The sequence below is a fragment of the Pollachius pollachius genome (assembly GCF_949987615.1).
Source record: "Pollachius pollachius genome assembly, chromosome: 1".
NCBI classification, from domain to species: domain Eukaryota; kingdom Metazoa; phylum Chordata; class Actinopteri; order Gadiformes; family Gadidae; genus Pollachius; species Pollachius pollachius.
Genome location: NC_136934.1, coordinates 14,548,312 through 14,574,122, shown reverse-complemented (window position 1 = coordinate 14,574,122; position 25,811 = coordinate 14,548,312). Strand labels below are relative to the sequence as shown.

The 25,811-nt window shown below is 44.9% G+C and overlaps 1 protein-coding gene across 1 annotated transcript; it reads left to right on the top strand.

The window, feature by feature from the left end:
* Positions 1-854: 854 nt before the first annotated feature.
* On the top strand, positions 855-25,246 carry loxhd1b (lipoxygenase homology PLAT domains 1b; the record flags this gene model as incomplete). The annotated part of the gene is made up of 43 exons (XM_079739452.1): positions 855-1,104; positions 1,862-1,976; positions 2,259-2,270; positions 2,663-2,743; positions 3,072-3,256; positions 3,743-3,841; positions 4,053-4,201; positions 6,099-6,222; positions 6,636-6,745; positions 7,067-7,207; positions 7,508-7,643; positions 7,926-8,086; positions 8,182-8,268; positions 8,439-8,574; positions 9,252-9,406; positions 9,681-9,841; positions 10,309-10,385; positions 10,835-11,031; positions 11,562-11,754; positions 12,075-12,235; positions 12,434-12,761; positions 13,292-13,443; positions 14,412-14,545; positions 14,922-15,070; positions 15,288-15,392; positions 15,522-15,650; positions 17,696-17,860; positions 18,009-18,190; positions 18,454-18,570; positions 18,765-18,927; positions 19,362-19,516; positions 19,604-19,813; positions 20,141-20,267; positions 20,436-20,644; positions 20,886-21,071; positions 21,204-21,331; positions 21,457-21,574; positions 21,703-21,880; positions 22,213-22,398; positions 22,736-22,906; positions 23,674-23,806; positions 23,980-24,135; positions 24,766-25,246. The coding sequence occupies 43 exons, from the start codon at positions 855-857 to the stop codon at positions 25,244-25,246; spliced, it is 6,792 nt and encodes a 2,263-aa protein (XP_079595578.1).
* Between the last annotated feature and the right edge of the window lie 565 nt (positions 25,247-25,811).

Genomic DNA, 25,811 nt, shown 5'->3' with positions numbered 1-25,811 from the left:
GTAATATATATATATATATATAAATTACATGCAATAATGTAAGAAACTATTTCAGATGTGTGTGTCAGATGTGTGTGACAGTATCAGGGCAGCCCTCGATACCATGAGGGGTTTCCTACCCTTCTCAAGTGACACCACATGCAGAGTCATAGTTAGTCATAGTTAATGAAGCCTGACCTTTTGTTCGCTGGGCCAGGTGGTAACATATAGGGGGCAACCCCACCTTAAGCCTCCTGCGAATCCCACAGCCTGTGAAGCTTACGTTTTACTATGAGTTCTCTGCTCGCGCGGCTTACTCCCTGACCGGTCTCCACCCTGGGTAACAACATCACCTCTCTGAACCCGTACGGGTCAGTTTAATCAAGTTTCGGCAGAACACGCCTGGAATCAGTTACAGTGACAAGGTAGTAAATAAATTAAAGATGTCGGGGGTAAAAAAGAAAACCACAGGCCAGAGGCCAACGGAGGAAACCAAAGAAGTGGATGACGCCGACACTGAGGATTACCAACACGAGCCCAAGGGGAGAAGTAAGCAGGTCACCGAAGCAGAGGATGCTGGGAGTTCCAAGAAGGTGAGGAGGAAGAAAAAGAAAAAGTTGGTGAGAGAGAGCGATGGCGAGGAGGGCAGCAGTTCGGCTGCGTCAGGGATCACCGATGTGAGGAGCAGCTCGCAGAATAAAAAAGGAAACCGCAAGAAGAAGGAGAAAAATAGTGATGAGGGTTCAAGCAGTGTGGATGAGGACAGCAGCCACATCGATGGAGCCAAAGACAAGAGGAGGGCAGGGAAGCTCCCCGATGTGATCCCCACCGCAAAGAGAGCGACCAAAAAGAAGCCATCGGTCAGGGACGACGACATGGGCTCTAAGGACAAGAAGTCCAAGAAGGACTCGGAGAAGGAGGACGAGGCGCCCGAGGAGGAGAGCAAGAAGAAGAAGAAGGACAAGAAGACCAAGAAGGATAAGGACAGCGATGGCGAGGACACGAAGAAGGGCAAAGGCAAGAAGAAGAAGGTGGAGAATTACGTGGAGATCTACGAGAACGAGGTGCGGAACTACGAGCCCGACAGCGTGGAGAACTACGAGGATGAGTACCACAAAAAGAAAGGTCAATAGCTTCCATTTTGTTTTGTACAATGCTGTGTGGAAACACAGAGCTGTAGATCACAGATCTTTAATAGATTTGGATGTGATTTTTCTTTCAAATCAATTTTAAATAAGAGTTGTTGTTTCAAAAAAATTGATAGGAGAAAAAATGTGATTGATTGTAATTATTTGGTTTTGGTCCTATTAGCCCGAATCCTAATTCAATGATGCATTGTTTAGCATAATTGCCATGGGAAAACGTCCTCCCGAGCAGGGTCGAATCCACACACACACACACACCCCTCAAGATGTTATCGCTAACCTAAGGTTACATGACACCTATCACGTAAGGAGGGGGGTTTCGCATCTTGATCAGGCCTTTACTTTACGGTCACCCAATCTGCTACTATGGTTCCTGGCCTTTCCGTAAAATGTAAAGCCCTGCCCGAGTCATTCATCTGTCTTGTTGACTTTAGACAGGAGATACAGTGTACCTTACATGGGTAGACAAATCCTAAGGGTTGGCAAAGCACACGGGTACAGACACACAGGTGTATTGCGTTTATGCATACATGCCTGAGTATAGATAATTTAACTTTTTATACACATAAACACTCACACAGGTATACGAGCCATCTATCTGTCCTTCCTCTCTTTCATCTCTCCCTGCACCCTTTCCCCTTCCTCCTGCAATTAAACCACGTTTTACCTAACCCATAACTTAAATCAACACGTCCTCTTCCCGTTGTCGTGGGACCTCTTGTCCACCTGCTGTGCAGTGTATGAGGTGGTGACCATCACTGGGGACGAGAAAGGAGCCGGCACTGACGCCAACATCTTTGTTAGCTTGTTCGGTAGCTATGGCATCACGCCCAAGGTGCACCTGGCCAGCAAGTGAGACCTTTTGAAAGTTTAACAACAATTTTTTTTTCAAACATAATTTTAGTCTCCAACAATGTATACATATGTATGTATGTATGTATGTATGTATGTATGTATGTATGTATGTATGTATGTATGTATGTATGTATGTATGTATGTATGTATGTACACATATGTACACATATGTACACATGTACACACTACACATATACAATACAACATTTATATTAAGAAATATTCATTAAAGGATTTGGGTGAAAGAAATAACAATTTTTGTCTTCTCTCATTTCACAGCACAGAGAAGAAGTACGTCTTGGTTGTGGTGGGATCGTTGTTATGGTTACGGATGGAGGCACAAAAGCACAGCGGACAGGGCTTTTGTTATTTGGTCTCAGTAGTGATTAATAATATGACATCCCTGGTGTTAGCACGCAATTATATGTCCAGAGCCTGGTCCTCATTTGCCTGTCTATGCTTATAAATGGCCATAAACCTCTGAAAAGAATCTTGACATTTAACATAAATTGCCTCTAGACATTATTATGTGCTGTTGTTATGCAGTTATTTTGGCACCACTTTCGTTGTCCCATTACCATGACCATTATTGACCAATATTATCGTCTTTTAACAAATACCTGGTCAATAATAATAATGAGCAACTACTAAGAGATCATTGTTTGTACGTTTCGTCATTGGAGGAGCCGGACTGCATTTGAGAGGGGCAAGACGGATGTTTTTAGAATCCGAACCCACAATGTTGGACCTCTGAAAAAGATAAGGTATGCGATTCCCACGATATGTTGATAGAGTTCACCAACAGTCTGTTCAAAGTTTACAGAAACAATACAATTGAACATAATCATGAACTGCACACTAATATTACACAGCGATAGAGTGAGATAGAGATAGGTGTTATATCACTAATATTACACAGCGATAGATAGCGGTAGGTGTAATATAACTTATATGACACAGCGATAGATAAAGATACCGTAAAAGGAGACTCAGGGCTGTGCTTCCCTTGGCTGTCTCTCATATCATATTTCTTTGATATTTCTTGTTTGTCTATTCTATTTTTTATTTCTTATGTCTGCTGGCCCCTTCTAGGATCGAGCATGACAACACCGGTCTGAGTGCGTGCTGGTACCTGGACAGAGTGGTGATCACAGACGTGATTAGACCCCACCTCAGGTACTACTTCCCCTGCAACAACTGGCTCAGTAAGGAGGAGGGCGACAGCCTCTACGTCAGAGATCTGCTGGGCAGCAGCGACCCCATGGAGATGCCCAAATGTACGCCCCCCCCTCCCCCAAATCATTATTTAACATGGCTCATCTTTGTCTTTTCACGTAGATTGTGATTCATTCATTTATTTTGTAATGTTGCAAATGCTTGATTCTGAATGATAGCCAGTTTGAGCCAACATTTGGTACAAGTTATTAACATTATCGGCTCACGGCCCAAATTCTTCTTTTAAGTGTGCAGTCAGTTTGCCTTTAGATCCACAGATAAAAGACTTGGCCCTGATTGGGCAGAGTGGTACCTTCAATAAGGATATTTAGTGTTACACAATATCACAATGAATTTACAAAACTATTGATTATTACTATCATAAAAAAAGGTTTGTATGGGACCAATGATATGAATGAATTTATAATACTATTGATTATTACTATCATAACCAAAGGTTTGGTATGGGACCAATGATATCAAGTGTAAATATAAAATACAAAATTCCAACAGTATCACAAAATGACCCCCTTGTATATTTTTCCCAGATAATAAGTATATAGTGTCTGTATTCACGACGGATCTGAAGGGCAGTGGGACAGATGCTGATGTCTTCCTCAACATCTTTGGAGAGTTTGGGGATACAGGCAAGTAACTGGTTTCTTATCCCAAAGACCAATGAGTATAATACATACACATCATCACATAATTTATGTATAATGTTGTGTCAATTGAGTTCATTACATGTTCCAAAACCTCAGGAACCAACATTTTTACAGTTCTTTCCAATGTTAAATATATATTTATACATGTGCTATATTTACCTTCAACGGCAAGACGTGTTTCCTTATATTCAAGGGGAAAGGCGTCTGGACAATGACAAAGATAACTTTGAGAAGGGCTCAGAGGACAAGTTCACACTAGATGCGCCGAATCTAGGCAAAGTGAGAAAGATCACCATTGGCCACAACAACAAAGGCTCATCAGCTGGATGGGCTCTAGATAAGGTAACATCTAAATACAGCTACATAAAGTATATAATTTGTATACAACCTGGTGAGTCTCATTGAGATGAGTTTGGCCAAGCATCCCAAAAAACAAACAAGGTCAACAGGAGAAGGGCAATAAACTCTCAATAATACTGTAACAAGGTCCATTGCTTTCTGCTGTGGCTGCCACAATCGAACTAGGTGGCTTTTCTAGGCTCCTCCAAACACAGGGATGCAGGTTGATTGTACATTTTGCATATAATGATAAATGACCCTGGTGCTCCATGTTGCCATGCAGGAAATCTCCTCCGAGATGTTTAACCTATGCACATTAATTGCTCAATGTTAAACAGATGATGTAGGCTAACACCATATTCAACCCAACAGGACAGCTTTGAAGATCCCATTAAAGAAAAAATCATTGTTCTAACAGAGAGGAAATTGTTGTAGCGAAATACGACATTATCAGTGTTTTTAAATCTCACTCAGTTATGTTGTGTTATCGTTGTTGCTTGCGTTTTTGAGTATCAAAAACTTTTGAGTCAAGTTTTTGTGTACAGTTGCTTTGCTTCTTAAAGGGATGAGTTACGTTGAAGGAGGGTTTATCCAGTAATAACCAATTGGAACCACAAGTGACTTCTGTCAATCTGTTGACCGTGGCAGGTTGAGTCCATATTTTAAGACTTTTACATTGTACCACAAACAGACAAGCACAATATTAATTATACATTGCATATTACATTTTCTGCATCATAAACATTGTTATCTTGATACAAGCGCAGGCTCTGTTGTACCCAGTGATGCCTCTGGAGAGGTACTTAAGACATGCAATACGCCTCTTCCTGTCATCTCATCTGGGCTTCGTGTCCCCTCTCCTCCAATACACACAGTTTGCGACACCAAGACATGATGTCATCCTGAGATACAGAAACACACACACACACACACACACATACACTCACACATGCATGCACACACACACACACACACACACACACACACACACACAAACACACACACACACACACACACACACACACACACTCATGCATGCATGAAAACACACAAACAAACACACACACACACACACAAACACACACACACATACACACACACACACACACAAACACACACACACACACAGACACACACTAAGACGACATGCTTGTTGTCATTCTACACTGTCTGTAAAGAGAAACCAGGCGCCATTAACAGATCGCCTTTCCTACAAATGGAGTGGGTGTCTCTGTGGCATACCTGGTGACGGCTGCGCTAGTGATCTCCAAAGATCATCAGTGTCACCATGAGCTGGTGCACTGTAGCCTCCAGTACAATAATTAATCCTGTGCTCCTCTGTGTGTGGTACAATGTAAAAGTCTTAAAATATGGACCCAACCTGCCACGGTCACCAGATTGACAAAAGTCACTTGTGGTTCCAATTGGTTATTACTGGATAAACCCTGCTTCAACGTAACTCATCCCTTAAAAGAGGCAACAACAACACAACATGACTGAAGGAGTTATTTTACAGAGTGAGATTTAAACCACTGATAATGTCGTATTTCCTCCCCGTTAGAACAATGTGTTTGTCTGTAACTGGGTTTCTCTGTTGAACTTCACCCTCACTACGAACAGAAGCCATGTGGTGCAGTGAGCAGGCCCCTTTAATCCTCTCCATATACCTAGTATGCCCCCAATGCAGGCTTAAGGCCCCTTCAAGCCTTCTCGTCGGGGTCCATAGAGCGGAAGTAAGAAATGTGTATGGGCCTTGGCATTGGCCTAGCGGCCTGGCTCTGAACGCTTGCTCGGTGGTTTGAAGTGATTGGGGGATTCCACATTCAGTTCTCACCTGTCTTTGTCCCCCAGTCTGTCACTGTTCTTTCTCTTTTTTTAACTCCCTCTCCCCTTTCCGCAGGTGGTTTTGGATGACCTTGGGAACAAAATGGTGTACGAATTCCCAGTGAACCGTTGGTTTGCCATGGACGAGGATGACGGCAAAATACAGAGAGACATTCTTGTCGGGGGGAACCAGCCCACTGGTGAGTTATAAATGTGGCGGCCATGCTATCTGACCTGAGCTAAAGTCTGCAATATGTTCAATTTGACCATCCCTTATCCTATATCTCTGTATCACTAGCTAAATGATACGCGATATCCAGCAAAACAGCCCTTTGGTGCAGGATAGGCTAGTCAGTGGCCAGGGTGTTTGACTCCTAGCTGAAAGGTTCTGTCAGACACAGTCTGTATGCATCATTGAGCAAGACACCTACAGACCCAGAGAGGAAAAAAAGAGATTGTCTTTTCCGTTTCGGCAAGATGAGACGCACCACGGTCAATCGGATCATCAGTACCTCGTGGCTGACAATTATCAGCCCCAGTGTGTGTGATGTGAATCGTGACGCCAGGGTCTCTGATTGTATATGCATGTAACTGTACCCGCCAAACCCGCCAGGCATTGTGTACAACGTCCAGGTCGTGACGGGCAACATCCGGGGTGCTGGAACCAACTCCAAGATTAACATTGTGATGCACGGCACCAAAGGCGCCAAAAACAGCGGCAAGGTGATTCCATTGTGCTCGTTTTCTCTTTCATTTTGACATACTGCCAATTTACTAACCTGCTCTGTGGTGTTTTTATTTTTTACAAGGTGCCAATTGGTCTTCTGGTCTTGACAGTTTTTTGCCTTATTCTTCAGCGATGTATCTTTATGTTCACAGATCTGCATTCTCTTTGACAACACACATTTTGGCAAATTCCTCAAAAAGACAACAACAAATACTTCAGTGCATTCCAGAAATATCTCGATCTGTAGGAAATTACGCTGGTCCTCTGATGATTACATGACAAAGATGACGTGCCTCTCCCATCGCGCCCCATTGTAGGTGTTCTTGGAGGGGGGTAAGTTTGAGCGTGCCCTGACGGACATCTTCACCGTAGAGGTGGCTGCTCTGCTGAGCCCGCTCAGCCGGGTCACCATTGGACACGACAACGGAGGAGTCAGCTCTGGGTGGTACTGCGAGAAGGCCAGTCTGCTCCTCACAATTATAGGAACTCTGACAGACATACACACACACACACACACACACACACACACACACACACACAAACACACACACACAGATACACTTCTGGCCCTCACATGTATAGGAAATCTGAAAGACATACACATACAAGCTTCTGGCCCTGGCAAGTATAGTAAAACAAACACAGACAGAAACACACAGAAACACACACCTACACACACACACACACACACACACACACACACACACGCACACACACACACACTGACTTGACTCTACCCGGTGGTTTTGGTGCACCAGGTGGTGGTCTTCTGTCCCTTCACTGGGATAGAGCAGACGTTCCCATGCAGCAAGTGGCTGGACGAGAAGGAGGGGGACGGCCTCATAGAGAGAGAGCTGTACGAAATGGTCTCGCTGAGGCAGAAGAGACAGAAGAGTATGTTGTACAATACTGAATATGGGTCCTTTTTATTGCCATTTTATCCGACAACGCACATCGTACATTGATCTAATCCTACTTTACGTTTGATATTAGTTTAAGATTTGGTTAAACCTCGCAGTATGTTTTAATAACATACATTTTTCAAGAAAATTCACAAAGGCACAAGAAAGAAATGTGTTTGTGTGTGTGTGTGTGTGTGTGTGTGTGTGTGTGGGTGTGTGTGTGTGGGGGGGGGGGGGTGTCTGTGCATGCATGCCTGCGTGCGGTACTCCACAGAACACCCGTGGTCTTTGTGGATCTGGACTTCTGATATACCAAACTCGGGCACGGACGCAGACATCTCCTTCCAGATCTACGGGACACAGGGCAAGTCGGACGCAATAAGGCTGGACAACAAATCCGACAACTTCGAGCAGGGCCAACTGGACAAGTTCATGGTGTGTGTCAGATGTTCGGCTCGATCACCACCTCATCATCACTAAGAACCACACTGACTGTACTCTGATCAGTGACCATGTTCCTCTCACACCAGGTGGAACTCCCTGACCTCGGGAGGATCACCAAGTTTCGCATCTGGCATGAGAAGAGAAATCCGTTCGCCGGGTGGCATCTCAGTAAGGTGAATATTAGGGTTAGGGTTAACAACAACTTAAATACATGGAACACAGGTGGTCACATTAGTTCGACTCTAACCGTATTCTGAGACCATAATTTAAATTGAAAGATAATCATCACAGTGATGTAAAGCCAATTCCTTCCTTGCGTCTCCATTTTGTTGCCCTCTGCCAGGCAACGATCATGAAGACGTTAACAAAGGAGAAGTACTCGTTTCCTTGCGAGCGATGGCTGGACACCAACGAGGACGACCAGGAGGTGGTCCGGGAGTTACCCGCCACCGGGGAAACCATCGCTGAATCCCTGCCCCGTGCGTACATCACTACACACACACACACTGTTATAAGGTATAGGAGAGAGAGGCCGTGTATACTGTTATAAGGTATAGGAGAGAGAGGCCGTGTATACTGTTATAAGGTATAGGAGAGAGAGGCCGTGTATACTGTTATAAGGTATAGGAGAGAGAGGCCGTGTTTACTGTTATAAGGTATAGGAGAGAGAGGCCGTGTATACTGTTATAAGGTATAGGAGAGAGGGGCCGTGTTTACTGTTATAAGGTATAGGAGAGAGAGGCCGTGCACACTGTTATAAGGTATAGGAGAGAGAGGCCGTGTATACTGTTATAAGGTATAGGAGAGAGAGGCCGTGTATACTATTATAAGGTATAGGAGAGAGAAGCCGTGTATATTGTTATAAGGTATAGGAGAGAGGAGGTATCTAAACCAGTAGATGATTAAGGAATGAGAAGGTATATAAACTGTTATATGGTTGAGGAATAAGAAGGTAAATACACTAGTTTACCGTGTAGGAGTGAGAAGGTATACATACTGTTATAAGGTATAGGAGGGAGAAGGTAAATATGCTAGTAGACCGTATAGGGGTGTCAAGGTATATCAACTGTTATAAGGTTTAGGAGTGAGAAGGTATATACACTCTTATAAGGTGTAGGCATAAGAAGGTGCATCCTGTCTGCGTGGTGTGTCCCAGTGATCAAGTACAGAGTGACGGTGTGCACCGGCACGGTGGGCGGCAGCGGCACAGACGCCTCGGTGTTCCTCAACCTGATCGGGGACCAGGGCGACAGCGGCGATCGGCAGCTGGTCGTCTGCAGAAACAACGTCAACAAGTTCGAGAAGGGCAGCGTGAGTACAACCAGCGCTAGCCCTGCTAGCACCACGCCATTACAATGTTTTAACCACATTAGAATCTATAATACAATATACACACCATCCACACCACTACATGTAAGCAGCCTTGAGCAAGATGCGTAACACCTGTTCCTTAATGGCCTGAATCTGGGTTCACCCTTTGGATGAAAAAAAGGATTGACTCAGAGTGAACCGTCTTCAGGCGGTAATGTGAAGTGTGAACCTCAGGTCTTGTCCTACTGACGGTGCGCGTGCGTCTCCCTCCCAGATGGATGAGTTCATCATCGAGGCGGTGTCCCTGGGGCAGGTGCAGCGTGTGAGGATAGGGCACAACGGCCGGGGCGGGGGCTGTGGCTGGTTCCTGGATAAGGTCCTGGTCCGGGAGGAGGGCCAGGCTGAGTCCCAGGCTGAGGTGTTCCTATGTAACAGGTGAGGGCTCACACACACACACACACACACACACACACACACACACACACACACACACACACACACACTCCTTTTCGGAAGCATAATGACAAGTAGTAAAAGCATGTCACTTTTTTTAAAGGGTACATCTTGTGGGTAACAAAAAAAAAATTATATTAAAGTATATATATATATATATATACATATATATATATATATAATGTATAGTTATGCTGTGTATATATAGCAACCTGTGTGTGTGTGTGTGTGTGTCTACGTGCGTGTGTGTGTCTGTCTGTGTCTGTGCATGTGTGTCTGTGTCTCTGTATGGCGTCCTTATTATGAGATGTAGGAAGCAGAACTGCATCTAGGTCTTTAGATTTAGATATGACTCATACGAACATATGCATTAGAAGCATTAGAGCTGAGGCATACATAACAGCCCCAGAGGTGAAGGTGACGGTTGAATGTTTCATTGGCTGTTCCAGGTGGCTTGATCGTAATGAGGATGATGGACAGATCGTTAGAGAACTAGTGCCCTTCGCTGATGGCCCGCGTCTTTACAGTAAGTATTTTACGGACTGCTACGAGAAGGCATAATTATGGACTTAGCCAACTGTGTCTATGTGTCTGTGTCTAAAGTGTTTTGTGATCATGCATGTATGTTTGTTCATGTATGTGATTGTTCATGCTTGTATCTATTTGTTTGTGTGTGTCTGTGTCTGTGCGCGTGTGTGTGTATGTTTGTGCATATGGGTGTCCACGCGTTTGTATGTGTCTGTGCACGAGTGTTTGTGTGTGTATGTCTCTGCTTGTGTTGTGTGTGTGTGTGTGTGTTTGTTTGTGGGTTTGTGCATGTGTGCATGTGTGTCTGTTTGTGTGTGCTTATGTGTCTGTGCTTGTGTGTGTGTGTTTGTTTGTGGGTTTGTGCATGTGTGCATGTGTGTCTGTTTGCGTGTGCTTATGTGTCTGTGCTCGTGTGTGTGTGTGTGTGTGTGTGTGTCACGCCACCAGACGTTGGCTACCACATCGCGGTGAAGACCGGCAGCATCCCAGGGAGCAGCTCTGACTCCAAGGTGTTTGTGAAGCTCTACGGGGAGAGGGGCGACACCAGCAGGATGACGCTGGAGGTCTCAGACAACAACCTGGGGAACTACTTTGAGACGGCCCGCATTGACATCTTCACCGTGGAGACCTTCGACATCGGACAGGTGCGCTTCCACAACGCTTTCCTGTGTGCCTTACAGGATGGGAGAGGTGGTGCCTGGTCCGCCATGACCCTGTCAGGGAGTAGACGTTATACCAATAGAATTATAAAAGAACCTTCCAGCCAGAAGGTTCTGGGTTGGATGATAGGTGGCAGCCATGTTGGCATCTTTGAACAGGATGCTACCTTGTCCAGGATTTGTAATTAAAATTCACTGCTTATTCTACCGATTTGGAATTTTCTATTTTTACCTGCCGAATGGTCTCATCTGTCTGCCTTTGGCTGGTGTTAGGTGTTGATTTTGGACCCTTCATTGGCTAAAAGCTTGCTAGATGACAAAATGGTGAATAGCAAACCATAATGGTATCAGGACCAGTAGGTTCCACAAAAGATAGTGCACTACCCAAGTCACTAGCCAATACTAAATATTGGACTGGTTAGAGACAGGTGAGGGGCATACTTTAGACCAATCTGCTTCAGAAACCTAAAAAGGCCCCATCCCTTGACACATACTTTGGTTCTTTCCCCCGGTAGATCAACCGTCTTATGATTGGCCACACCAACGAGGGCATGCGGGCAGGCTGGTTCCTGGACAGCGTTCAGATCATGGTTCCCAACCACGGCAAACACTATATGTTCCCCAGCCACCGCTGGCTGTGCAAGGATGAGGCGGACGGCAAGACAGAGGTGGAGATCTATCCAAGTGAAATCCTGGACAGCGAACAATGTAGGCGTCATGCTTAAGACATTCATAATCTGAAGGATATGAGCATAAAAAATAAATGAAATAACATAAATAAGAATAAACCAGTCTTATTTCTTGTTCTTGGGATATTATTTTTGTTATGTTTCACCTGTAAAACCTTATTATGATGTTTTGCATGAATAGCGCTCTGCAAAAAAGTTGCATTTGATTTTATATAAATCTAAAAACAAGAATACTAACACGTTCAGATGTCACTAAGACAGACTTGTTCAAATTGTAAATAGCAAATATAAAGTCACCAAAATGTATCCCATTCATAATTATGTGCTCTTGTTTTCCAGTAATTAACTATGAGGTAACCGTAGTCACTGGAGATGTGTCGTTTGCTGGCACCAACGCCAAAGTGGTCGTCCAGATCTACGGGGAAAAGGGGAAGACAGAGATCATTACCCTGGAAAGCAGATCCAACAACTATGAACGCAACGCCACCGAAATATTTAGGGTACCAAACACTATTGATCATTTAAATACAATGTCACCCGACAAACACACAATCTAGCGTGCCATTACTCCAGCAAACACGATTATCACAGAAAATGTGCTAAAAGAAAACGTTTAGGCGTCGGGAAAGAAGTCAAACACAGAGAGGTGAAAGCATCTCAGTTCACGCGTTGCGCTCCTCTTCCCTCCCCACGGCCAGACAGAGGCCAAAGACGTGGGGAAGATCTTCAAGATCCGTATCAGCCATGACGGCCAGGGCATGGGGTCGGGCTGGTTCCTGGAGACTGTGGACGTCAAGCGGCTCATCATGGCCATGGTGTCCGTCCCCAAGAAAAAGGAGGACAAGAAAGACAAGAAGAAAAAGAAGAAGAAGAAGGAGGAGGAGGAGGAGGAGGAGGAGATGGAGGAGAGGCTGCAGCCGGTGGTGCTGTCCTGCCACTTCCCCTGCTCCCGGTGGCTGGCCGCGGGGGAGGAGGACGGGGAGCTGGTGGTGGAGCTTCTGCCCGAGGATGCGGATGAGCTGGAAGGTAGAGAACAAGGGTTCACAAGCCGTTTATGACTGTGTGGTCAAATAGCAGAAAAGCGCTTTTATACCCAGGGCCCATGGTTTTTCCCCAAGGTCAGGGTAACTGCAGAAGAATGTGTGGTGACCCAAAAATGGCTTTTCGGGTCAAAAAATATAATTAAGTAGACTAGTGCAGGGTGCTCAACCCTTCTCGAACTGCGGCCCTCTTTTTTGGGAGTCCTTGACTACAAATATCATAGTTTCCATTGATGTATTTTTCTGTAATTTTACATCAAATAGTTCATACCTACTCATTAAGGATCTATTCACTTTGGATAAAAGCATCTGCTAAACGATTAAATAGAATTAGTATAAGCATGTTTGTGTAAGCCACCTGGCAAAACCGAACGTGACACACTTCGCTGGAGCACATGACCCGTGGCGGCCTGAAGAGGTCTCATCAGTAATGCATGGTTCTTGGTAACGCAGTAGCCCTAATACCCGTGTCAGCCTCCCCGCTAACGCAGGCCCTGTGTCGTCCTCCTACCACAGAAAACACGTACGAAGTGAGCGTGTTCACTGGGGACATGCTCGGAGCGGGAACCGACGCCAAGGTCTACATCAATATTTACGGCGAGAACGGAGACACCGGAGAGCGCTATCTGAAAAAGTCGAACAACCTCAACAAGTTTGAGAGAGCGAAGGTAACGGCGCAGGTTAAACAGCGAGGGCAGAGCACCACTTTGTTTTAATCCCGCAGGCCGGACCAAAGGAACGGAAACCCTGTGGAGAATGGGTTCTTTTCAGAATATTTTTTTATAATTCTACACTTTTCTTATTTTGTGAACATTGAACATGAGTATCACGAGAGAATCTTTTTTTAAGTCGTGGTCGCCGACTACCTTGCTCTAGAAAATGGTGTCGAATATCAAACAAAACGTACAACAGTTCTCTTAACTATTAGCTGTTTGAACTCTTGAAGCACCCCATCACTTCTCCCTCCCACCAGAACCGCCATAAAGTGATTAAAGAAGTCCCGGGGGCCCCCATCCCAGAACAATCCCGATGGTTTTAAGATGAACACAGAGAGCAGATAAACCCTGTCTTAGAAACGGGGTTTCTAATTATAAAAATGCGCTGTTCGCTGTCAGGCACCGACTCAAACACTTCCACGCAACACCAGCCCTACGGCGGGCTGTGGGTGGGAGCGTCATTCTGGTAGGATTATACGCTCTCCTGCAGACAGAGCCAGTTGTGGTGCAGGGGAGCCGGGAGACGGGAGGGAGGGAGGAGGAGGGGAGACCTGAGAGTCATCGCCGCCCTACTTTTACTCATCACTTAATGAATTGAAAGCATTGAATAATTGATCTCCGCGTTATACCTGAGGCTTCAGGAACGCAGAAGCCATGTCCGCAGATAATTTGTTGGATTTATCCACACGGATCAAAGGTAACCAGAGCCGAGCCGACTTTGATTAAAGAAGAATGAAGAAACTTTCGTCATGAGGGGGGGGTCTTCTTACAGTGAAAACATGTGTGTAGGCGATGTTCTTTGATGTGTGTAAACAGGCATAGTAAGGCAATACACGAACTCTTGCTGTCGCATTAAGGTAGTCAAAAACATAATAAATATGTACGTCAAGCTAATAACAAATTTCTTACATCCTCTATAGGAGGACATGTTCACCGTGACAGCTGTGGACCTGGGGACTCTGAAAAAGCTCCGCATTCGCCATGACAACAAAAGCTCCTATTCTTCATGGTACCTGGACCGTGTAGAGATAGTGGACACCAAGGAGGACATAACGTGAGTCGCTATGGAGATGAACGCTCTCTGTTGGCTCCACCTAACTTGTTATTCTCAGGAAACGGGCTTCAAACAGTTTAAATCACACATTCATATATATATTAGTACCACAATAAACCGTCGCCACATTCACAGTCTCTCGATTCCCTGCAGTTGCAGAGAGAGGGCCCCTATTTTCCGTTATGGCAGGTTTCAAAATAGCAGATTTATAACACTTACATATTAAGGTTTAGAAAAGATAACATTTCGGCGGGTTTAGGTCTGGGTTAGAAGAAGGAAAGATATGGGAAGATGAATGCTTAAGAACGATGAGCAGGAGAGTCCATCTTGTGTGATTGGCAGCCAGTGTTTTAACATGCGCTCGGTGGCGTTGCAGGTACTACTTCCCCTGTAACCGCTGGCTGGCCGTGGACGAGGACGACGGGCAGATTGCCAGAGAGCTGGTGCCCGTGGACGAGGCCTTCATGAAGAGGAACGACGACGACGACGAGGACTCAGGCACCGCCTTGGGGCTGGAGCAGAAATGTAACAGCATTCCCCCAGAAAGGCTGGTTTTTTAATAAACGCGGGGGGGGGGGGGGGGGGGAGACTGTCGAAGATTAATTTGAAGTCGTGATGGGAAAGAAAATAGTAGAATTGTTTACTCAATGGGGAAACAAGAAAGGTAGAAAGCAATGTTCTACTGTTTGATGAAGGGCGTACTGAACCAATACCTTGTAACCTCTTCTTTGCGCTCCCACAGCAATGTCCACAACATATACTATTAAGGTGAAAACTGGGGATAAGAAATATGCAGGAACCGATGCCAATGTCTTCGCAATCCTATTTGGAGAAAATGACGACACAGGTAGCATGTCTGACGTCCCAATAATTACAGGCATAAAGATCATTTTAGGACAACCCAATGGATTGGTTTGATTTGAATAGAACTTAAAGGGATAGACGTGTGACTCACACATCACTGTGCCTCCTACAGGGATAATCAATCTAAAAGCGTGTAAGCATTATAAGAATAAATTTGAGCAAGGGATGATCAACGAGTTCACCGTTGAAGCAGTGGACCTCGGAGATCTGGAGAAGCTCCGCATGGGCCATGACAATTCTGGTAGGTAATCTTGCCTGATCTATCTATCTGTATTATTTATTAGGCGAGTGCTGCATGCAGCGCTCAACTATTGGTCTTCATAAGTTTTATTCTTTCTTTCTTTATTTCTTAATTATTCTCTACAAACTTTGGGACATATCTCCTGCCTCAATTTTTCACCTAGAGACTCGAGATTTTTAAAATGTTCAGAATAGCTTGGAATCGCGCACTTCTTTTCAAAATTTTTAAATATTTTATACTTCTTAAGATATTCTACTTTTAAAATACAATCTTTTTTTTAACGGGAGGCAATGGGAGTCGATGAACTGGTGAAAGGTGCTTGAACCCATCAACTGTTTAAGACGTAACTAAATCAACCGTTTATCTTCGTTCAAACCATTTAACAAATCTACACACTTGTATCTTCAATAATATCTAAATGGAATTTCGATATTATTGAATCATTTAAACTTTTAAACTTTCTTCAGAATCACAGTTTTAGTTTCATACCAGCTTCGTTTTCAGTTGTTTTCATTGAAGACGTCTGCCCATTCTGACACTCCTACTTCTTAAGACATCGTAACTCAATAATTTTTCAACCATTTATCTTCGTTCAAAGCATTTAACAAATCTACACACTTGTATCTTCAATAATATCCAAACGGAATTTCGATATCATTTAAACTTTATTCAGAATCACAGTTTTTGGATGCATCCGAATACTCATAATTGACTGCTATGGTAGGCATTTTGTAGTACGTCACAAATAAAGCGCGTCCGAATGCTCAGTAGCCTACGCATTGTGTAGTAGGCAAAAAGTTTTCGAATGCGTATTACCGCCACAGTATACAACAGTAAGTCACGACGCTATCCCACGATTCAGTCAGAGTCTGGTAACCCAAGAAAAAGAACGCCGCGGTGAAAATAAATAATGAATCGGTAAATTATCGTAGGTGACTTTAATTTTGCCGGCTTCTGATGTGCAGTGCACAGAGGGGAAATACGTAATCTCCAAACATCCGGTGGTGTTCGGAAGCGTTCGGAGGCGTTCTACGCATAGCTGTAGAACAGTGGTTGTCAACCTTTTTTGAGCAAACGCCCCCCTGACCTTACCCTGATCCCCCCCCCCCCCCCCCCCCCCAATAAAAAAATAAAAATAAACTAACAACCCCACTCACACTTGTGTTATATTGCTTAAAGGTGTCATTGCATCGTTTTTCATTGATTTTGCGGTGGTCACTAATAGCAATGAATGCCTTCTGAGTCGATTCTTCCAGGGGGACATGGGGGAAGAGAGAGAGAGAGAGAGAGAGAGAGAGAGAGAGAGAGAGAGAGAGAGAGAGAGAGAGAGAGAGAGAGAGAGAGAGAGAGAGAGAGAGAGAGAGAGAGAGAGAGAGAGAGAGACAGAGACAGAGACAGAGACAGAGACAGAGACAGAGAGAGATCTATTGGCAAAGAAGGAAGAGTTGAGGAAGAAATGGTTGGATTGAACATTCATTCACCGTGACCGCGGCGTGGGCACTCCCGCGACTCCCAGCTGCCACGTCTCCCGTCGTGCATTTTCAGCAATGCTTTGCGCTTTTCATTCAGCTGTCACTTTATTTGTTTCCAACCATTTACATTTCTTAAATGGTGTCCATGTTTACATTGTTTACTCCATTTAGACTTTTGAACTTTTGTTCAAATCCCTTCACTTGATTTAAGCCATTTAACGTTTCTTTATGTCTTAATCTATGTGGCTGTATTAAAAAATATTTTCAACCTCACTTTGTACTACAGCACTCACCGCATTTTCTGCAGGAAATGCATTTTCTAGTTTATTAAAACTTGCATAACCCTTGTATTAATTTCAATCGGTCTTTGAGAAGTTAAAAACCAAATGCCCCTTTGAAAGTAGTGTCGCAAGCAGTTTTATTTCTCAGTAATGAGAATATAGAGCATATATAAAATCCAAATAGTCTCTTTTCCTGCAGAAGTGGACCAAACCACATAGTGGGTCCAAAACAATCAGCGATATCTGTGTTTTTAATCGACTAAATTGAGGGATTTTCCTCCTGTGTTCTCAGGTGGTTCAACCGGTTGGTTTTTGGACTGGGTGGAGATAGACGCCCCCTCACAGGGTCAAAGACTCCGATTCCCATGTGGCCGTTGGCTGGATAAAGGAGAGGATGATGGGGCCATCGTGAGGGATCTGTTCCCTGCTGAATTACAAACAGAACTGTACACGCCATGTGAGTGAGTTAGTGAGTTAATGGATGACGGATTGAGTGAGTAATACAGGCCACAGCTTTTACCATGCAGCTTTTACAATACATCCGTCGGCATGAATGGTTACGCACAGCACACTTTAAGTAAAAATGACTTCCATTGTCTTTCCAGTTGTGCCTTATGAGATAAAGATTTTCACCAGCGACGTGTTTTGCGCGGGGACGGACGCTGACGTGTTCATTGTCCTGTACGGTGGCAAGGGCGTCTGCACACAGCAGAAACACCTCTGTGTCAACAAGAGGGAGAGACGGCTGTACTTTGAGAGAGCAGCAGAAGACATGTTCATTGTGGAGGTGTGTGAATCACTGGCCTGGAGCAGTCTACCTAAAGGCACAAGAGCAAATCAATAGAAGAAACACTTTGCTTAACACACTCTCAGTGTGTAAAGTCTCAGATTCTCCGATGGATTTGATCAATTCAAAAGTCATTTGATTTTCATGTTATTTTTTTTTTTACGTCACTTTGTATGTGTATAAACTGACTGACAAGCATTGTAGAATCAAGAAATAATTACCTGAGGGTTCCCCTTCCTACTGTGTGGTCTGCCTGCTCACAGCTGGAGGATGTTGGAGATGTAATAGAGAAGATCCGGATCGGTCATGATAACCAGGGCACCAACCCAGGATGGCACCTTGACAGAGTGGAAATCAGGCGGCAGCTCAGGAAAGGAAAGGTGCTTGATTTTCTTTATTATATTTCTACAATACCTTTTATAATCACATTAACTGTCATCTCAGAATGGGCCCATGCACAAGTCTTTATAATTGAATGTATTTTCACACCAAATCTAAATAAGACGATGATACCTAATGATGATGACTCAAAAAATGAGGCAATACTAAACATAGTTTACGTATTTTACGGCAGGGGTCTGAAACAACCATCTTCCCGTGTGAATGCTGGCTAGCCAAGTCTGAGGAGGACGGCGAGACAATCAGGGAGCTGGTCCCATCTGACATCATCACAGAGAAACTCCTGAGGGACGGAACGCTGAAAAGCACAGAGATCGAGGTGGAAGACGCCCTGGAGAGTAAGCCCTCTCAAACACCACCCCTAACACTAACACCTAACCCCTAACAATATCCACCAAACCTCTAACACTGAACCCGAACCCTCAAACCTAAACATTTAACCTCCAAATCCCTTAAGCCCCTTATCCCTAACCTGCATTACTTATGTAGGGTAGGGGATAACTTACACCTACCTCAAACCTCTTAACCCTTAAACATAACCCCTTATACTAACACCTAACACCTAACAGTAACCCCCTGACCTCTAACCTTAACGCCAAACCCTCAATCCTTAACATTTAACCTCTTTATCCCTTAAGCCCCTTACCCCTAATCTGCATTACTTATGCAAGGTAGGGGTAACTTACACTTACCCCACACATCTTAACCCTTAAACCTAACCCCTGAACCTAACCCCTAGACCGAACCTCTCACTCTATTCTGAAATGTTTAGCTCACGAATACAAGGTTTCCGTGCGTACTGGGGATATGTACGGTGCAGGAACTGATGCCAACGTCTTCCTCACCATCTATGGCGACCTGGGAGACACTGGAGAACGCAAACTCAGCAAGTCAGAAGGCAACAGCAACAAATTTGAACGAGGAGAAGTACGTCCAGTTTTATTTGAAATGTTATGTGCACCCAAGCACAAACTATTGTGCTCATGAAAGAGAATACTGATTCTGTGATTCCAGGTGGACAAGTTCACCATCGAGGCGGTCGACCTGGGCCAGGTGTTTAAGATCCGCATTCGCCATGACAACTCCAACATGGGGGCGGACTGGAACCTGGACCAGGTGGAGGTGACGGACACGGAGACGGAGGAGGTGTACATGTTCCTGTGTGAGCGCTGGCTGTCCAGGAAGAAGGAGGACAAACGCATCGACCGCACCTTCTTTGTCAAGGTTCCGTTAACCCTCCCCACCTTTCATTTAAACTAGGTTGTAAATCGGGGGGTTGCTAGTCGTTTCCTAATCTCCTCCTGGTTAAGGTCCCTGTAACAAAGCAGCTAACCATTAACTGGCCTTATTGGGGAAAGAATAATGGCATATAAATGCCATTGCAAATGCGTCAACTTTGCTCATGGTTGCTTTGGCCCTCACCTTTCCCCTAACTCTAAAACCTCACCGTCCTGGAGGTGGATTTAACCATCTCTAATGGAATAGCTAAAAGAACAGTAAGAAGTCTTTACAGTTGACCCGCTAAGAAGTGTGTCCATGTGTGCCTTGCAGGGATACGAGGGGGACAGAAACACTGACCCAAACTCCCAGAAGACGGCCGCGGCAAAACCGGGTCTGGACAGAAATGCCAACAAGAAGAAAAAGAAGAAGAAGCAGGCGGTCCTGGAGGAGGGACCAGGTAAGGTCATCCATTCGTTTTTCACAGTGAGATGTCCTAATGATTCATCCCGGTTCCATGCATGCATGTTCCATGGCCTCATGGCATTAAATTGAGGCCTTAAATTAATGTAATTTAATCATCAATTGAATAGAATGTAATGGACCTGACTGTGAATGCTGTCACCAGTCATTCCATATCACTTCACCCTGTCCACGGGGATGGACCGTGATGCCGGCACCACGGCCCGGGCCTACGTCATCATCCTGGGACCGGGTGAGGTGGAGACGGACCGGCTGTGGCTGGACCTGCCCAAGGAGAAGAAATGCTTTAGGCCTGGCACCATGGAGAACTTTGTATGCTATGGGGCTGACGTCGGCGACCTGAAGAGGGTTGAGGTGAGAGAACTGTGCTGGTGAGCATTTTGTCCGAGGTTGAAACACAGCGTTTGATGCTTTGTTTAGGTTCATCCTTTTTAGTATTTGTTTTAGTTGAACAAAAACTGTTCAATTAGTGCCTCTAGATAGCTGAAAACACTGTCAAATAAGCATGAAGGAGCTGTTGGGATTAAGTTCCTCTCCATCTCCTTTTGCTCTCCGTCGTTCCCTCTCCTCGTCCACTCCCACCTCCCCACCCTAGCTGGGACACAACGGGGCCACTCCAGAGAGCTGCTGGCTGGTGGACGAGTTGGCGGTAGCCGTGCCAACCAAAGGTATCAAGTACATCTTCCCATGTAAGTGCTGGCTGGCTAAAGACAGGGGGGATGGTCTCACCACCAGGCTGTTCAACGTGCTGGATTCCAGCACCATCAACATCATCCGCAAGGTGAAAATAAAAATAAATATTAATATTAAGACTTCTTCATGTCCTTTTGCAAATCCATTATAGTAATTAACATAAATAAGCATGTATTTCTTCATTTCCTGCTCGGTTTATAACAATGCCCATTATATGTAGGTGGTTTATGTAACAACGCTGGTCACAGGGGACACCCAGTATGCGGGTACTGATACCAACATCTTCCTCACCGTGTTCGGAGCCAACGGGAGCACAGAGGAGATGCTGATTCCTAAAGCCGGGGACAGGTCAGTTGTTTGGTGCTCTGAGCGTAATGTTCAGCTCTCGTCGTGCAACTCGTAGTGAACAAATCTCATCTGAGTTTATAGACATTTGAAACTCATTGTGATGCCACCTCATCATTTTAAACCAGGTTCGAAAGAGGCCAAGAAGACACGTTCAACGTTGAGATTGACGACATTGCCCCTCTGAAGAAGATCCGGCTTCGAGTGGACGGCACTGGAAGTCGTCCGGACTGGTTTCTCGACAATGTAAAAAAAACGATTTTATTTTCTTTTGCCTTTTCTCTTAGCATTACCGTTTTCATCCAACCATTAGCATTTAGCAGTCACTTTTACGTTAGTGTGCGTGATTCCGTCGGCCGTGTCGTGTTCCGTAGGTCCAGATGCGGAACCCAATCACGGAGGACCTGTACACGTTCACCTACGAGAACTGGCTGTCCAAGACCAAAGGGCCCAAGAGAACCCAGGTGTGCGAGCTGGCGGCCGTGGTGGACGAGGAAGAGATGGTGGAGAGAACGACCTACACCATCACAGTCGCGACCAGCGACGTCGGAGGTGGGTGCCCCCCCGGGATGTGAGGACGTTGGAACGGAATGAATGGAGTCTAGCGGCAGAAGGCCAGAGGCCGCTGGTCGCTTTGTGCACCAGACCAGACAAAAAATTGGACCAGCATTAAACGATTTACACCGAAAGCATTGAATGAATTGACCCTTGGATGGGCATGTCTTATTCTCAAGAAGATAGGATAACAGCTGTAGTAGAAAAGCAGTGCAGGTATAAGATTGTTGCTGCATTTGTCTTTTATATTATCTCTCCATCGCGTGCTTCATGCACATGTATGTAATATGCATTCAAGTTGAGTTTAACATGCAAAAATGTATATTTAGGTGCCGGCACGGATGCCAACGTGTTCCTGATCGTCTTCGGGGAGTATGGAGACACAGGCCTGCTAGCCCTGAAGGAGAGCGGAGCCAGGAACAAGTTTGAACGCAAAATGAAAGACGTGTTCCGCTTTCCTGACATGCTCAGTCTCGGGGAGCTGTCCAAGATCCGCGTTTGGCATGACAACAAAGGTCTGTGTGTGTGTGTGTGTGTGTGTGTGTGTGTGTGTGTGTGTGTGTGTGTGTGTGTGTGTGTGTGTGTGTACGTGCACCCATGGAACATCTCTATATATGTTTGTGTCATCACGAATCAAACAGAATCAAATCTAGGTAGAGGCATGGGAGAAAAACTCTGATACCCTGATAGTCTGATCCACAATACGAACTTCTCAAACCCTCTGAAATAACAAATATACCAAACACTGTACATAATCATATTCCTTCCTACCACAGGCCAGGAAAAAAATCCTGCAGGATTATATATCATTGAATTCCAAGAGGTGATGGACAGGGTTGCCTCCTACCTCAGGTCCCGGCCCCGGGTGGCATCTAGAATACGTTGACGTGAAGGACGATACCATGGAGGAGACCTTCCGCTTCCCCTGCGACCGCTGGCTGGCCAAAGGCAGGGACGACGGGCAGATCATGAGGGAGCTGGCCTGTGCCAACAACGACACGGTGGACCTCAACGAGAAAACCAGTTAGTATCAATGAGAACACCAGTTAGTTACTATGAGAGAAAACCAGTTAGTATCAATGAGAACCCTAGTTAGTTACTATGAGAGAAAACCAGTTAGTATCAATGAGAACACCAGTTAGTTACTATGATAAAACCAGTGTGTATCAATGAGAACCCCAGTTAATAATTATTAGAAAACCAGTGTGTATCAATGAGAACCCAAGTTAGTTACTATGAGAAAACCAGTTTGTATCAATGAGAACCCCAGTTAATAAGTATGAGAAAATCAGTTAGTATCAATGAGAACCCCAGTAAGTTAATATGAGAGAACCAGTTAGTATCAATGAGAATCCCAGTTCATAACTATGAGAAAACCAGTAAGTATCAATGAGAACTCCAGTTAGTAACTATGGGAAAACAAGTCAGTATCAATGAGAACCCCATTTAGTTACTATGAGAAAAGCAGTCAATTTCAATGAGAACCCCATTTAGTTACTATGAGAAAACCAGTCAGTATCAATGAGAACCCCAGTAAGTTACTATGAGAAAACCAGTCAGTATCAATGAGAACCCCAGTTAGTTACTATGAGAAAACCAGTCAGTATCAATGAGAACCCCAGCTAGTTACTATGAGAAAACCAGTTAGTTTCAATGAGATGCAAAGACAAAGAAGTTGGTATCTAAGGAAACTTCTCACTAACAGTGTACGATAACAGTCAGTTAGATTGTCCATGTTTGGTAATAAGCTAGATCCAAAAACACAATGTGACATAACATCCTCTTTTCAGAATATGAAATCGCCACGACAACTGCAAACACGGACCACGCCGACACCGCGGAGAATGCCTTTATTGTGTTGGAAGGGAAAAAAGCGCGTTCCAAAGAGTTTGTCATGGAGAACAAAAAGAAGAAGTTCTTGTGGTAGGTCTTCAAGCTGGGAATCCTTAATGAGGAATAACCCCCTTCCGCTCTGTGTACCCGGGGAGCGTGTGTTCCCTGGAGAGCTTAGCCTCCCGGCACGACGTAAACCTTCCTGTGATTCTACCGCCTCACATCCAATTGAGACTCTTGCTGTTTGTTTTGTCCCTCTGCAGCGGTGCCACCGACACGTTTGAGTTTTCCTCCAAGCACTTGGGGGAGATCGCTGGCATTTCGATCGGCCATATCACCAAGGAGGGCAAGAAGGTGAAGGGCGAAGCCTTCTGGCACGTCATGGAGGTGGTGGTGACCGAGAAGGAGCTGGGCAACAAGTGAGAGAGTATTATAAACCTCATAGGATCAATCCCTTTACAATGCTACATTCATTCATGTATTGGCATCTAAATTAATTAAAAAAATATTAACATGTGTATGCATCGTACATGTACATACATGTACACTTCTTCATTGAGAACGTAATGCTTTGCAAACGTAATGGCCTTCCAAGTTTTAGGCCTTTTCATTCACATGTTTTATTTTATATTTCCATGATAGAATTTATTTAAAGCCTGCCATATCGTTGTGATGCCCAAAATAGCTCTCTCTCTCTCTCTCTGATTCCCGTTGGCTTGCTCTCAGAGTCTGCCTAACACCCTTGACTGTTCCCCAGCTACTTTTATCCTAGGAATGCAGTATTGATTGGCAGGGCAGGTGCTCAGACGAAGGGGGAAATGTTTTATTTATTTTTAACCTCAAGATCCCTGTCCCATCTTTGGTCACATTTGCTGTCTTTGCTTGTCCTTGTCGTGAAGACAGATACATTTGTCTTGTGCAATGTTGCTAACACTGCACGGTTTAATGTTTCTGGTCAGCTAGATAATGCTCTATAAATAACCTATGGTCAATCATTTGAATTGGATTGGACACAATCATACATTTCCTTCCCTACATCTTCTGCACAGGTACTTCTTCCACTGCGATGCCCGGATTCCCCTGGCAGCTAAGAAGGACCAGTTCCAGACGTTTGAGTCCTACAAGTCCATCGAGAGCTTCGCCAGCAAGGTGCGCAACCTGGTGCCCGTCAGGTACGAGATCATCGTCATGACCGGGGACGTGAAGGAGGCCGGCACCGACGCCAACGTCTTCATCACCATATACGGTGTCAACGGCGACTCGGGCCAGCGGCAGCTCCGGCAGAAGTTCAGGAACCTCTTTGAGCGCGGCCACACGGACCGGTTCGTCCTGGAGATGCTAGACATGGGCGAGCTGCTCCGGGTCACCGTGGAGCACGACAACTCTGGGTCCGCCGCCGGCTGGTTCCTGGAGTGTGTCGAGGTGACCAACACCGCCAACTCAGTGACCACCATCTTCCAGTGTGGGAAGTGGCTGGACGTGACGAAGGCGGACGGGCAGATCCAGAGAGTGCTCTATCCCAAGTACTAGAGGCTTCCCTGCTCTTTGGCGAGAGTATGTTAGTATGTCGGAATGGCATTTAGCAACTTGCCGTTAAATCTACGAACCGGCGATGACACAAAGACGGCCGCCTGCCTTGCCATGTTGGTAGTGTTGGTTTTGGTCGACTGGACTGGAAAACACCTTTCTTTCCAATTCACACACGGCTGCTGTTTCTGTGGCAAACATCTCAATGGTTAACCGCTCAGACGTTACGAGACATAAGTTTGAGTCTAGTGACCAAAATGGTCGAGGGAGACCACATTGCCACGTGATCAGATGCACAATCGTAGGTTCAAATACACTGTTTACCTGCTTCTTTTCACCAAACGCCACAGTACACATGTACCTATGAAAAGAAGTTAATGTTGGATTTTATACTGTTGTTTCAACAATGGTTGTTTTTAATAAAATAAGATGATGCTCAATTGTGTGTCCATCATTCCTATTCAACAGGCCAAAATGAGAAAAGCAAGGGACATGTTTAATGAGCATTTTAGGCGGTTTATTTGAAAAACACATACAAAAAGATCATATACAAGACAATAAATAAAAA